The 14,588-nt window shown below is 38.2% G+C and overlaps 1 protein-coding gene across 1 annotated transcript in view; it reads right to left on the bottom strand.

Moving 5' to 3' along the window:
• The window catches only part of SHQ1 (SHQ1, H/ACA ribonucleoprotein assembly factor), a 127,651-nt gene that overhangs the window by 45,077 nt on the left and 67,986 nt on the right, over window positions 1–14,588 (bottom strand). Inside the window, exon 10 of the mRNA XM_036737427.1 lies at window positions 3,603–3,723. Coding sequence (XP_036593322.1) covers window positions 3,603–3,723 — 121 coding nt within the window. The remainder of the gene's footprint in view (window positions 1–3,602; window positions 3,724–14,588) is intronic.

Genomic DNA, 14,588 nt, shown 5'->3' with positions numbered 1-14,588 from the left:
TGACTTTCAAACACAAGAATCAAGAGAAGCATGAAAAGGTAATCAAGAAAAAGAACAAGAAAAAGAAATTACAAGGGACTTACTAAAGGTGAACTGTTTTGTTTACATTCCTACATGGAAAGAGGATGTGTATGATTCATGAGACCTCATTATTAGGGTAGCTGAAGGAAATAAGCATATATATATATATACATATACATATATATGTTTATGTGTATATATATATATGTTTATGTATATATATGTGTATGTGAGTATGTATGTATGTGTGTGTGTATATATATATATATACAGAGAGAGAGAGAGAGAGAGAGAGAGAGAGAGAGAGCAGGCACAGGGTGAGTTGAAGATGAAGGGAAGATATCTAAAAGAAATAAAATCAAATTAAGGGATGAGAGGCATATATTGAGAGACGGAGATAGGGAGAGAGAGAATGGGGTAAATTATCTCGCATAAAAGTGGCAAGAAAAAGCAGTTCTGTAGGAAGAGAAGAGAAGTCAGGTGAGGGGGAATGAGTGAATATTGCTCTCATCAGTTTTGACCTGAGGAGGGAATACCATACATACTCAATTGAGTATCTTACCCCCCAGGAAAAAAGGAGGAAGAAGATTAAAAAAAAGGGGGGGAATGATAGAAGGGAGGGCAGATGGGGGTGAAGATAATCAAAAACAAACACTTTTGAAAGGGGACAGGGTCAAGGGAGAAAATTCAATAAAGGGGGATGGGTTAGGAAGGAACAAAATATAGTGAGTCTTTCACAACATGAGTATTGTGGAAGGGTTATACATAATGATATGCATGTGGCCTATGTTGAATTGCTTGACTTCTTAGGGAGGGTGGGTGGGAAGGGAAGAGGGGAGAGAATTTGGAACTCAAAGTTTTAAAAACAGATGTTCAAAAACAACAAAAAAAAGTTTTTGCATGCAACTAGAAAATAAGATACACAGGCAATGGGGTGTAGAAATTTATCTTGCCCTACAAGAAAGGAAGGGAAAAGGGGATGGGAGGGGAGTGGGGTGACAGAAGGGAGGGCTGACTGGGGAACAGGGCAACCAGAATATATGCCATCTTGGAGTGGGGGGGAGGGTAGAAATGGGGAGACAAATTTGTAATTCAAACTCTTGTGAAAATCAATGCTGAAAACTAAATATATTAAATAAAAAAATAAAAAAAAAGAAGTATAATCAATGCAATGACCAATCCCAGTTCCAGAATGATGGTAAATCACGCTTCCCATTTCTTGGCAAAGACATAATGAATTAGGGGTGCAAGAAACTTATATTTTCAGACATGGTTAATGAGTGTATTTGTTTTACGTTATTTATAATAAAGGAGGACTTTTCAGGGGAGGGGAAACTTAGGAGAGTGCAGTGATACCAATACTAAAAAAAGCAAGAAAAGAGGCTTTAATGAAACATTAACAAAATATATACAGAACAGAGGCAGAAAAGTTCAGAAGCAGACACAGGCAAGTAGAACAATGCTGGAAATAACCTGTTAAATTTGAAATATACAACAATAAGCTAGGTGACACAAATAAGACAGTTTTTACCTTCAGACAGCTTACATTATACTGGGGGAAAAGAAAAAGAGATGCAACATGTACACAGAGAAGTGAACAGCAAGGCACCCCTGAAGCTACGTTTTGAAGGAAGCTAGGCAGGATATTCCAGATATTGTAAAGGGCCTATGCACAGTCACAGAGGCAAAAGGTGAATAAGTCAAATCCTTCATCCATAGAATAAGCATTCACGTGTTTGAAAACAGTTGTCATTTCCCTTTTCTAAGCTAAATATTACTTATTTTTTCAACTGATCCTTACATGAAAACCTCACATGTTCTTAGTTAACAGAGTTAATTTAGTTAACAGAGAACAGCTCCCGAAATGGAAGGCTCTAAAATTTGTGTCAAGTAGTACATGGAAAAAATTGATGGATTGAATGTCAGGAAGATGTGGGATCAAATCTGGGCTCTGGTCCATATTACCTGTAATAGCCTTGGGCAAGTTTAACTTCTCTGGGTCTCAGTTTCCTCATCTATAAAGAGGGGTTGGATTTGTTGAACTATAAAATCACTTCCAACTATAAACCTATGCTTTTATGAATCCTTTAAATCCATAATACATGGAATAATCCAGATTCTCAACCAAATTAAACTTAGTTATATCTTTAGACTTGACATATTTCTTATTTCTTGAATAAAACGGGGCATATGAAAGTCCAGATTTCCATTTGTGATTGACTGTTCTGTACACTATTAGTTAAATGTGTTTTTAAGAATTACCCCCAAACATTTGCTACTAAGTGTCCTAACAGAATGCTGGATCTGACTTCCCTCCAATCTGTATTAGCGCTGGGACCCTCAGCGAGGCACTAAACCTGTCGGCTCCAGTTTCCTCAACTGTAAAATGCAGATAATAACAGCACTTATTCCTCAGGGTTTCTGTGAGGATTAAATGAAATAATATATTTAAGAAGGCTTTGCTATCTTTAAAATACCATATAAATGCGGCTATCATTACTACATTCTAAAGCCTGTGGATGATGGACAGTCTGTGTTTCTTCTCAAATCTTTTAACTATAAGCATATCACGTCCCTCAATATTAATAGCTAAAGAAATGCTAAACAAGATCTATGTCCTGAAATGGAAAATGTGAATAGTAAGAACAGTAACACTGGATATACACAATCATCAGCTGCACTACAGAATATGCAGGCATTAAGATTTTAAATTTAACCCATGATTCAATGTTAATCTGATTAAGTAAAGAGTTAACAGACAGCTGCCTGCATCTCTCTCCCTATGCAAATACAGCTCACCCTTACTGAACTTTTCATTTTTAGGAAATGGTGAATTTAAGTTTCCCTATTTCCATATGAAGTCAGTCCTTCAGATTATTTCATTTTTAGCTCTAAGATGTTCAGAAAATAGGCTATCTTCCAATACTTTAACACATGTATATTCATAAACACAGTAACATAACTGTCAAAATATTTTGGAGACACCCTATTTCCTAGAGCTAAGGCCCAGCAAGCAGGCTGTGCCCTGAGCTTGGCATAACAATAATCCTTTGCGTGCTGGATGATCTCACCCTCTGGCAAAGTGTTTCGCTTGGACCAGCAACAGGTGTTCATTGAGGGATTTATGGTTTATCCCCCTATTTCCCAGGGACCTGAGAGCCAACATCTATTCCATCTCTAGACATGCTCATAATCCCTGTTCCTTGTAGCTGCCAAGTGAACCAAACCAGGTTTGTTTCCACTGATTCTGTACCCTGCTGTGAGACAATCAACTTGGAGAATGTTCCCACAGAACCCAGCAACACCTGCACTGTCCACACATGAGCCTGCTGGGAAATGCTACTCAAGACCTGAGAATGATTATGTCATGGTCCAGCCCACTTGTGGTTTTTTATGCCTTGCCGTAGCAGGTTAAGCCCTCCTTCTTTAGGGCAGGGGCTTCCACCTGCAAGCACCATTTTCCTCACTCTGAAATTAATTAAAGTTGTTTGTGTCCTGACTCTCCTATCTCTAGCCTGCTTTGTGTGGCTCCGCCCACCCACAGCTTAGAGGCCAGCTCCAGTCCAGTTGACATTACTTACTTGACTTTCTGAATCCATATGCAGTAGTCTGAGATATAGAGATCATTTAGAATATACGCTGGGTCATTTTCTTGAAAAATTCTGTGCATATCCAAGAGACACTTCAAAATAGCACTTCTTCCTGGAGAAATATAGAAAACAAAATCACAACATTATTTCAAAAAGGCTAGAGATGATGTCCAATTTTTCTTACACTTAAAATTTAAAGCTTATTGGAAACGGGGTAAGAGAAGAGTATTTAACATAATTTGTACAGAACAATGTTTTAAGACTAAGAATATCTTAATATTACTTTACTGCATAGAAACACATTGGTACTATATGAACTTTATCAGATGTATTTGTTCCATCATGACCCATGCCTAGAATGTACTCACTCCTCAATTCCACCTTTTCCTTTAAGAGGTAGAAGGCAAGCACTACCTGCCTTACTTTGTATATTATTCTCTTTATTTCTGACATATACATGTACTTTTCATTTTCCTGATTAGAATATAAATTTTCTGAGAGCAAGGATGGCTACATTATTTCTATTTGTAGCTCTAATACTTACCACAGCGTCTGTCACGCAGCAAGCATTTAATAAATGCTGCTAATTGACTGAAATATGACTAGTGAAATAAATCCTTTTCACTACTTAGGAAAAATTAAATCTTTATCTTCAGTGATTTTCACATAGATAATAGCCTACATAAACCAACATAGTTTATATAACAACATTAAAACATGACAAAACTCCATTATAATGTTGTTTATTTAAAGGTATCCACTTTAAATTGCTTCACGTGGACACAACAGCTTCAACATTACTATAACTTCAAGAGAAATGGTTCTATCTGTGTGGCCACTCCTTTCACTGACAGAGCACCTCCATTCTTTAGTAGACTGCTGTGGCAGCCAACCTCCTGATAATGAATCTCTCCAAACCTAGGCTGATCCTCAGATGATGGATACCCAGTTTCTGCTCACATACTTGAAGCTTTTCCAGTCCGGTAAGACTTGCTGGAGCTTATAATAAGCCAAAATACACTTTGAGAATCCAGCATCACCTCCTTGCCACAAGACATCAGAGTAAGGTTTTAGTGGACATTGGAAAAACAAGTAAGCAAATGCTACAATTCAACAAGAATTCTCCATATTCTAAAAGTCATGGGATTCCTTTAAATTTAATAATCATGTGACAAATTACTAAATCTGCAGCACTGCTTCTTTTCATCTACAAAGAGCATTTTGCCTTTTGTTTTAATACTGATAAAACATAAAGTGTACATGAATTTCATCATGCTAAATCATCTGATGATCATATCTGGTCATAATGAGCTGGATATCAAGATTTTAAAGGATCCCAGCTCACTGCCATTGAACATTGACAACACAAGCAAAAGACAAAGCCCAGCAAGCTTCTCTGTTTCTGATGACAAAAAGTGGGGGGCAAACCCCACCACCTCACAGGCAACTGAGTGAGGGAAAACATTCTGAAATACACTGAACATCGTAACACAAAAGAAAGAAAGTTTATTATAACTCTCGGGAAAAGACAAATAAAACAAAAAACTCTACAGGATTGGAGGAAAAATGATTTTTCATTGATAGAACATTCATTATTGACAGAATTTCTTCAACATTTTTTACCCCATGCTTCCCAACCAGTTCCCTCCCCCTTTCTCTCTACTTCTCTGTCAGTGCATCAGCAATTAAGGTGGGACTTTTACCTTTTTTTTTTTTAACTGTTTTCTCTTTTGGAGCACTTATTTAATCAAGTGCCCTCGATGAGTCAGGCCTTTGTTTCTTCGATTAAATCAGGGGTCTCTGATGACCTGCTTGCCTCAAGGGAAAGCCTAATTTACATGGATTTGAGTCACATGTTTGTGACGTCAGAAGCTTTTAGGCCACGGCCAAGTGGGTTTGAGTCCAATGTTGTGATGCCCTTTGACCCTGAACAGGGTATATAAACTCAGAGGTTGGTGTTTTTCCTTTGGGGCTCTCACTCACTGGAAGAGTGTGGGTGTGGAGACTCTGGGTAGCCATAGTTAAGAGCCCTCCAGCTTTGAAGAAACCCAGATGTTTTGTTTGGGGCTCTCACTCACTGGAAGAGTGGTGTGTGACTCCAGGCAAGCTATTGTAACTGTCCCCTCCCCCAGCTTTGCTAACCCAGACCTATTGGTTCTTCTCTGGTAAATGAATTGTGATTTGGTCTGTTTATGTTGTCTCTCTTTGTAATTTGTTTGTATTTGCTCTGAAGTTCAGGGTACTGGCTTTTCCTCCTGAACTAAGTGAGTGATATTTGTATGTTTAATTAAAGTGAGATTGTTGACCCCTTACAGTTACTTTCCTTAGTAAAGCAGATCAAAAAACCTGTGCTGGCAACTCTTGTTGCTGGTCTTGTTGGGTCTTATACCTCTACAGCAGCTGCTAGCCACACCGTTGTCAGGAAAACCATAATTCTTCCACTTAGCCAGAAACAAAACTGTGGAGTCACCTTTGAATTCATCCATCTCACACAATGCCATGCAGTCTCTTACTGAGTCCTAATAATTTTTCTTTCAAAGGGCTCTTTGTGCTTCATGTAGAATGGGGGGAGGGTAGGTGGGGATGATAGAGTGTCGCTAATGAGGAACTGATTCTATGACTGATTTTGTGATTCTGCATATATCATCTGTATCTTCTCATCCACTGTCATTTGCCACCATCCTAACACAGCCAGGTACTCACTGAGTCATACCTAGACTGTGACTCACCATATAAGAGCATTCTGGCCAATCTCCTTGAGTTCAGGCTTTCCTCCCTTCCAATCTACACTGCACACCTACTACTAGAAATATTTTGTTTTCATCATTTCATCATCTCTAACTAAAATATTTAAGTTCAAAGAGATTTAGAATAAGCACACGATAAGGTTTTTAAAAAAGAGTCACAGAGTAAGAGATAAAAAGGAACTCAGGTCTTAGTCTAACCCATTCATTTTTACATTTGAGGAGAGAGTAGCCAAGGGAAGGTCAATGGCTTGCCCAAGTTCATACAGGAAATTTGGGGATTCAAACCCGGCTCCTCTGACTTTTCATCCCACACTCTCTCCACTGAGACATAGTACCTCTGTTGAATCTAAGGTTATAAGAGGATAGCTAAGCAGGAAAGATGAGTAGACAGTCAGAAATATGGTACTAAAACCAAGATTATGGGGACTAGAAATTCAGATCAGAGTTATCCTTACAAAAAGTGAGAATTGAAGACATGAGAATGGATCAGTATTTGGAAGGAAAGACTGCACAATAGAAGCAAAATAAGAAGATGGTAAATTTTCATTCTCTGTCCTTCCTCAGCATCCATCTATCCACCTAGAGCAAATTTCCTGGTTGGACATTCCTCTTTTCCCCAATATAACTTTTTAAAAAATCCTTTTTGGTTGATCACAACTCTCTACCATCTTCAGTTTGTTCTCACATTTCTCACAGAATTATTCATATGCCTTTGTTTACACGCTTTTCTAAAATTCAGGTTGGCTGATGACTTCTTTGTGTATCCACACTGATCTCTTTAGAGGCCTTTTCTATCTTCCAAATTTCATCTTTAAGAGCTTTCCATCTCCCCTGACTTGACTTTCCCTGAGGAATTTTAGTCCATGAGATCCTGCCTATCCTTTCTCTGACCCTTGAAATTGGCCGTTTCTAGCCTTTCTTCTTTCTCTATGACAAATTCTAAGACGAGTGGTTTCTTTCCCCAAGCCTTTCTGTCACTCCCCTCTCAAGAACTATATCCTGCTCATTGATCATTCCCAACTTGGAGACAGCAGCTTCAGTAGAGTGTGAGACAAAAAATCAGAGCAAGAGGAGCTGTGGATAGCACCTGCAATGAGGCAAGGAATTCAGGCTACTCCTTTTAAAAATACAGTAGAGAAATGAGAAAGAAAAATATGCCAGAACCACAAACAGAAACAAGAGGAAGGGTTTAGACTTGCTCATTTTTAAGACAAAGGTCTCCTCTTTCCAGGAACTGAACTTCCTTAGATTATGTCTACGATGGACCCAACTCTGGAAGACTGCTCTGTCCCAGCAGCCCCCCTCCAGTCAATGGTGAGTTCCTCCTAGAACCTCCTGGAACTTCCATTTTGAGGAAGTGCCCAGGTTAGCGATTCTTTCCTGGCTTCCCTCCTGACTGTCCAGACTTCAACATCACACCCTTGGGCAGGTATCCCTTCTTTTCCCTTTCCTCCCCCTTCCAGTTTCCTTTTTTGTTGTTGTCATTAAGCTGTTTTTCAGTTGTGTCCAACTTTACACGACCCCATTTGGAGTTTTCTTGGCAAAGATGCTGGAATGGTTCAAAATTCCTTCTTCAGCTAAATTTGCAGATGAGGAAACTGAGGCAACAGGGTTAAGTGACTTGCAGATTCACACAACTAGTAAGTATCTGAGGCTGGACTTGAACCTTCCTGAAAATGAGCCTTCCTGATTCCAAGCCCAGTGCTCTATCCACTGCATCATGTAGCTGCCCTCCTCCCCTCCATTTTTGTTTGTAGTCTTCCCTTATTAGAAGGGTAACACCTTGAGGGCAGGAACTGTCTTTCTTTCTGCTTATATTTGTATACCCAGCACTGAGTCTAATCTTGGGCACAAAGTATTTTAAATGACTATTTCAAGTCAGTAAAACTTGGACAATAACCAAGGTAACTATTTTCATGATAAGATTCTCCAGAATCCATCAACTAACATGCAAAGGATGCCAACTAATTTGATTGTTCTTACCTTAAGTTAACTTTGTCCACAAAAAGAAAACATTCATAGGCAGTATTAACATTTTACTTTAGGGAGAATTAAGAGTTCTTAAAGTTAGAGGTACATAGTATTTATGAAAATACATCATTCCTACCACATCACAAGTTGTGTGGTTAGTAATTCCTCTGATTACTTAATGTATCTACTCCCTCACTAGCTTTTCCTAATATTGGAAGGTGTCCAAGAAAAGGAGATTTTTCAGTTTCCAACAGATAATGACTTCCTGGGTTAATTTCTATCAGTCTTACAGGCTCATTGTGAATGTGAGACAAGTTCAGACTGTTCTAAACTAGGTCAAATTGGCTGTTTGGAATCATGCATTATTAACAGACTTGTTTGGGAGACAATGTGTATTGTCACAATGACCAGCAAGAAATCTATGAAGTCTCTTAACTCCAGGCAATTAAAAATTATCTAGGTCCTAAATCTGGGCATGCTTTTGTGGGATTTTAACTCAATCAATTAAGCAGGCAAGTATCAATTAAACACCTGTTAGGTACCAAGTACTGTCCCAGGTACAAACTAAGTTTTTCCAGCTTCTATCTTTATTTTCGATTATTTATATTATACAGCTAACTCTATGTACTTTACTGTGTGCCTAGTCCTGCCCTCTAGAGGTTCCAACAATATAGGACAGTGAGAACTAAATAATGTTGAATAAGGGTTGAATCACTATTGATGATTTGGCTAATAGTTTATGGACAGGACCTTTAGAGAAAATCACGTCAAAATACAAATAAACTCTTCCAACTATTTTAAGGATAACTAGGGTTATGTCTGTATAATGTGCATTCTAAAAATATGTTTGGACAATAGGGATGGCTGGATACATTATAAATTATTTTAACCTCAATCTCATTTCTAGCAAAGATCACAGATCAAAAAAGACCTCTTAGGACACAGCAAATCCGTGAAATCATTTTCCCATTACTTTAAAGAATGCTTTTCTATATCCTCTGATGAATCCTCTGAAAGGAACTGAAAGACCATCTAATTACAATTTGAATAAATACCCAAAAAGGAGGTGGGGGGATTAAAAACCCTGGCAAATTAATCAAAGTTACGAAAGGTAAGTGTGACAATTTTCCTTTAATTCAGGGCACTGGTAAGAAATTACACATGTCAAATCACTAACAATAAAACACGCACAATAAAGTATTATGAGAGCTTCTGAATATATGAGGTTGCAATTTTAAGTCCTTACATTTTACAATATATTAAACAACAAGCATTTATTAAGAGTTCTCTACGTGTAAGGCACATGCTAGCCTCTGGGAATACAAAGACCCAAACAAAATAACCCCCACTCTATAGAAGAATATTTTTTTTGAGAAACTACAACAAGTAAATGGATAGATAAATGTCAGCTAATCTGAGGAGGAAAAGAGAACTGACAAGGGAAAGGATCAAGAAAAATTTGGTATAGGAGGGGAATCCGAGCTGAGCTGGTGTGGATTCTAGGCTTTGGGGGCCAGCCCTTGTGAAGGCATACAGACAGGAAGGAGAATGTGTAGAACAATAATATAGGACTTGAGGCGAGAAAGGTCCCTTGAAGTCAGACTGTAGAAAAACCTTAAAAGCCAGGGGGAGAAATTAGCACTTTATTCTAGAGGAAACAGGGAGACACTAAAGGTTTTAGGGAAAGTAAGTGATACAATTAAATCTGTATCTTAGGAAGATAATAAAGGAAGAGGAAGAGACTGGAATGATGAGGAGGTTATTACAAGAGTTAATCCATTAATCAATAAGCATTTATTAAGAACCTACTATGTGCCACACATTATTCTAGGCACGGGGGAAACCAAGACAAACAGTCCTTGACCCAAAGAAACTTACAGTCCAGCTGCGGGAGACAATCTGTACATCTGTACATGAGGAGGGAGCAAGAAAGGGCTCATGGAGAAGATGGAACTTAACCTAAGCCTTGGAAGAAACTAGTCCAGGTCACAGGTGATAAGGGCCTAACCTAGGCTGGTGGCTGTGTAAGTGGAGAGAAAGGGAAAGCTCCACAAACCACTGCGCAAGTGCAACTGACAAGTCCTGGCAAAGGATAAAATACAAGTGACGTCAAGGGAAAGGAAAAGCTGAACATGGAAACAATCTGAGGTTGCATACCCAAGTGACAGAGCAGGTGGTACAGCCCTTAACAGAAATGAGGATGTTTGGAGGAGGAATCGATTTGGGGCAAAAGGATGACCATCAGTTCTATACTGGATAGGTTAAGTTTGAGATGTCTAGGATAAGATAAGACATCTAGGTAGAGACGTCCAGCAGACAATTAGAAATGTCCAAATGGAGTTCAGGAAATATTAGGGGCTAGACAGATATAGATTTGGAAGAACGAACTGAATCCATGAGAGCAGATGAGAATGCCAAGGAAGAAACTGCGGAGAGATAAGGACAGAGCCTTGAGATATTCAGGTGTAGAAGACAAGAGACAGATAATGATCTAGCAAAGAAGATCCTGGTAGACAGGTGGGGAACCAGGAGAGAACAGTATCACGAAAGCCCAGGGGAAACAGACTAGCCAGGAAGTGGGAATCAACAGCAAGAAAACACAGCACAAAGGAATATAGGACTGAGAAAAGCCCATAAAAGACAAAACAATGTGTAAAATCATTTATAGAAGGGGGAAAAAACATCAGCACAAACTTCCTTTTACACGAATCCGACAAAAGATTGTTTTGTTTTGTGACTTGAAAATACACACATCAATAATAGAGAAAAGGTAATTATAAAATAGAGCACAAACTATTTTATCATATTTTAACTTGGCATTATTTTGGTTAAAATCAAAGTTTCTCATTTTTAAAATTTCAGATGAAAATTCTCTGTGTGTGTGTGTTTCTCTCTCTCTCTATTTCTGTCTCTCTCTCTCTCTCTGAATGGATCTCCCCAAGAAGTGCAGGGGCTAATCGTTGCCTGATCCTATGATTGGCAAGGACCTCTGACCTGCTCCATTTCCAACCTAGGCCAGTTTATCCCTCCTTAGGTAATTGGCTGGTCCCCATCTTCCTGGAGCTCAGCAGACTGATGCCAAACTTAGTTTGGACACCAAATCTGCATAGCCCACTGAAGTTCATAACTCCTGATTTCGAGAGATCCAACAGCGTCAGGTTTCCCAGCAGTTGGTTTTATTAACTATAAGCCACCACACCCAGTCTTTTTTTTTTCTCTCATAGAATCAGCAACATAAATGAAAACTGTTTTTTGGGAATCCTATTATTATTAATTTATTTTCATGTTGTTAAAATTATCTGCATGATGAAATTACTCAAAATTATATGTCTTCATTTAGCAAAATGTAATGGAAAGCTACATAGACATACACAGTAATTTTTTTAAACTTTCATTACTAAGAGTATATGAAAGAAAGAATATAAGAATTTAAATTGGTTGCTTACAATCTGATAACCAATTTCACAGACAAACAACATAAGGAGGAGAGGAAGTGGAAAGAGCAACAAGGAAGGGAGAGATGGAAAAGAGTGGGAGAGAGAAAGGAGAGAGGAAAGGGAAGGAAGGGAGACAGGACCAGCCCAACACTTTTATGAATTTTAACCATGAATTTTTACCTTTAGTTATCTTATAAACTACATAGCTAGGTAGAAAAGATATTTCCTATTTCATGAGAAAGTACTATGAGCAAATCAATCTGAGACTACATTGTATTTTTATTTATATCTTCAATGTACAATTTTTCACATTTCCTCCTAAATTAGAATATTAGCTCCTGGAAGGCAGGCAGGCTGGCTGTTTTTGCCTTTCTTTGCATTCCCAGCACTCAGCACAGTCCCCAGGACATTGTAAGCACTTAAAAAAGTTTGTTGACAAAAGAATAAAATCATTGTATAGGATACAAAGATGAGTAAACCAGTCTACACCTTAAAGATTATAAGCAGGTAAGTGCATAAATCAAGTACACAGGTAACTCCAAGGCACGTTATAAAAAGTGTCATTTGAGATAAAAAGTGCTTTAGGGGATCTAAGGATAGAGAAATCATATCTAGAAAGGAGATTAGCAAAGTCTTCATGGAGATGGCATTTGAAGTAGGCCTTGAATAATGAGAAGGACCTCCAGGAGGGAACACACATGGAAGGGAAGAAGGGACATTCAAGGGAAAAGAAATACGACAAAAGCTTCAGCAGCAGTAAAACATGAGTAGTCAAATTCAGTTATGGTACATGTAGTATGATGACATTATCTCAATGCAAATCAGGATCTGCTGCTTTCAGTCTGATAAGGGATTTTCTTTTTTTAAATTTTTTAGATTTTTTTGTTTTTAGTTTACAACACTCAGTTCCATAAATTTTTGAGTTCCAAATTTTCCCCTTCCCCTCTCCCCTCCTCCCCAAGATGGTGTGGAATCCAATATATGTTCTACATATACCTTTGCATTAAACTTATTTACACAACGGTCAAGTTGTGAAGAAGAATTATGACCAATGGAATGAAACATAAGAAAGAAGAAACAAAATCAAAAAAGAAGAGAAAAAAAAAAAGCAAATAGTTTGCCTCCATTTGCATTCAGATTCCATAATTCTTTTTCTGGATGTAGACAGCTCTTTTCATCACGAGTCCTTTGGAGCAGTCTTTGAACCTTGTATTGCTGAGAAGAGCCAAGTCTATCAAAGTTAGTCATCACAGATACCATGTGTCTGTGGTTAAATACAATGTTACCCTGGTTCTGCTCCCTTCACTCAGTATCATAACAAATAGGTCTTTCCAGGTATTAGGAAGTCCGTATCTTCCCCACTTCTTATAGCACAATATACATTCATATACCACAACTTGTTTAGCCATTCCCCAAACTGATGGGCATCCTCTTGATTTCCGATTCTTTGCCACCACACAAAAAGAACTGCTTTAAATATTTTTGTACGCATGGGTCTCTTTCCCACCTGTGTGATCTCTTTGGGATACAGCCCCAGAAGTGGTATTGTTGGGTCAAAGGGGATGCACATTTTTTTTAAATTAAGATTTTTTACTTTTAGTTTACAACACTCAGTTCCACATGATTTTGAGTTCCAGATTTCCTTCCTCCCCCCCCCCCCCCCTCCTCCCCTAGATGACATGGAATCCAATACATCTTCTACATATAACTTTGCATTAAACTTATTACACAATAGTCAAGTTGTAAAGAAGAATTATGACCAATGGAATGAATCATGAGAAAGAAGAAAACAAAACCAAACAGAGAGAGAGAGAGAGAGAGACAGAGAGAGAGAGAGAGGAGAGCAAACAGTTTGCCTCAACCTGCATTCAGACTCCATAGTTCTTTCCCTGGATGTGGATAGGTCTCTCCATCACGAGTCCTTTGGAGTTGTCTTTGCACCTTGTGTTGTCTATCAAGGTTAGTCATCAGAGAATCCTTATATCTGTGGTTGTGTATAATGTTCTCCTGGTTCTGCTCTGCTGACTCAGCATTATATTGTGCAAGTTTTTCCAGGTTATTGTAAAGTCCGTATCTTCCCCATTTCTTATAGCACAATAGTATCCCCTTACATTCATATACCACAACTTGTTCAGCCATTCCCCAATTGATGGGAATTCCCTTGATTTCCAAGTCTTTGCTACTACAAAAAGAACAGCTATAAATATTTTTGTGCATATAGGTCCTTTTCCCACTTGTGTGATCTCTTTGGAATACAACCCTAGAAGTGGTATTGCTGGGTCAAAGGGTATGCACATTTTTATAGCCCTTTGGGCACAGTTCCAAATTGCTCTCCAGAATGGCTGGATCAGTTCACAACTCCACCAGCAATGTAACAGTGTTCCAATTTTCCCATATCCTCTCCAACATTTATCATTTTCCTGTTTTGTCATTTTAGGCAATCTGACAGGAGAGATGTGGTTATCTAAGAGTTGTTTTGATTTGCATTTCTCTAATTAGTAGTGCTTTAGAGCATTTTTTGATATACCCACAGATATCTTTGATTTCTACCTCTGAAAATTGCCTGTTCATATCCTTTGACCATTTCTCAATTGGGGAATGACTTCTATTCCTATAAATTTGGATCAGTTCCCTGTATATTTTATCAGAGACACTAGTTGTAAAGATTTTCTCCCAATTTTCTGCTTCCCTCCTAATCTTTGCTGCGTAGGCTTTTTTCATACAAAAACTTTTCAATTTAACATAACCAAAATTATCCATTTTGTATTTTGTAATGATCTCTATCTCTTGTTGTGTCATGAATTCTTTGTTTTATTTTTTAA

This window comes from Trichosurus vulpecula, chromosome 9, assembly GCF_011100635.1.
Source record: "Trichosurus vulpecula isolate mTriVul1 chromosome 9, mTriVul1.pri, whole genome shotgun sequence".
NCBI classification, from domain to species: Eukaryota; Metazoa; Chordata; class Mammalia; order Diprotodontia; family Phalangeridae; genus Trichosurus; species Trichosurus vulpecula.
This window is presented reverse-complemented; position numbering and strand designations above follow the sequence as displayed.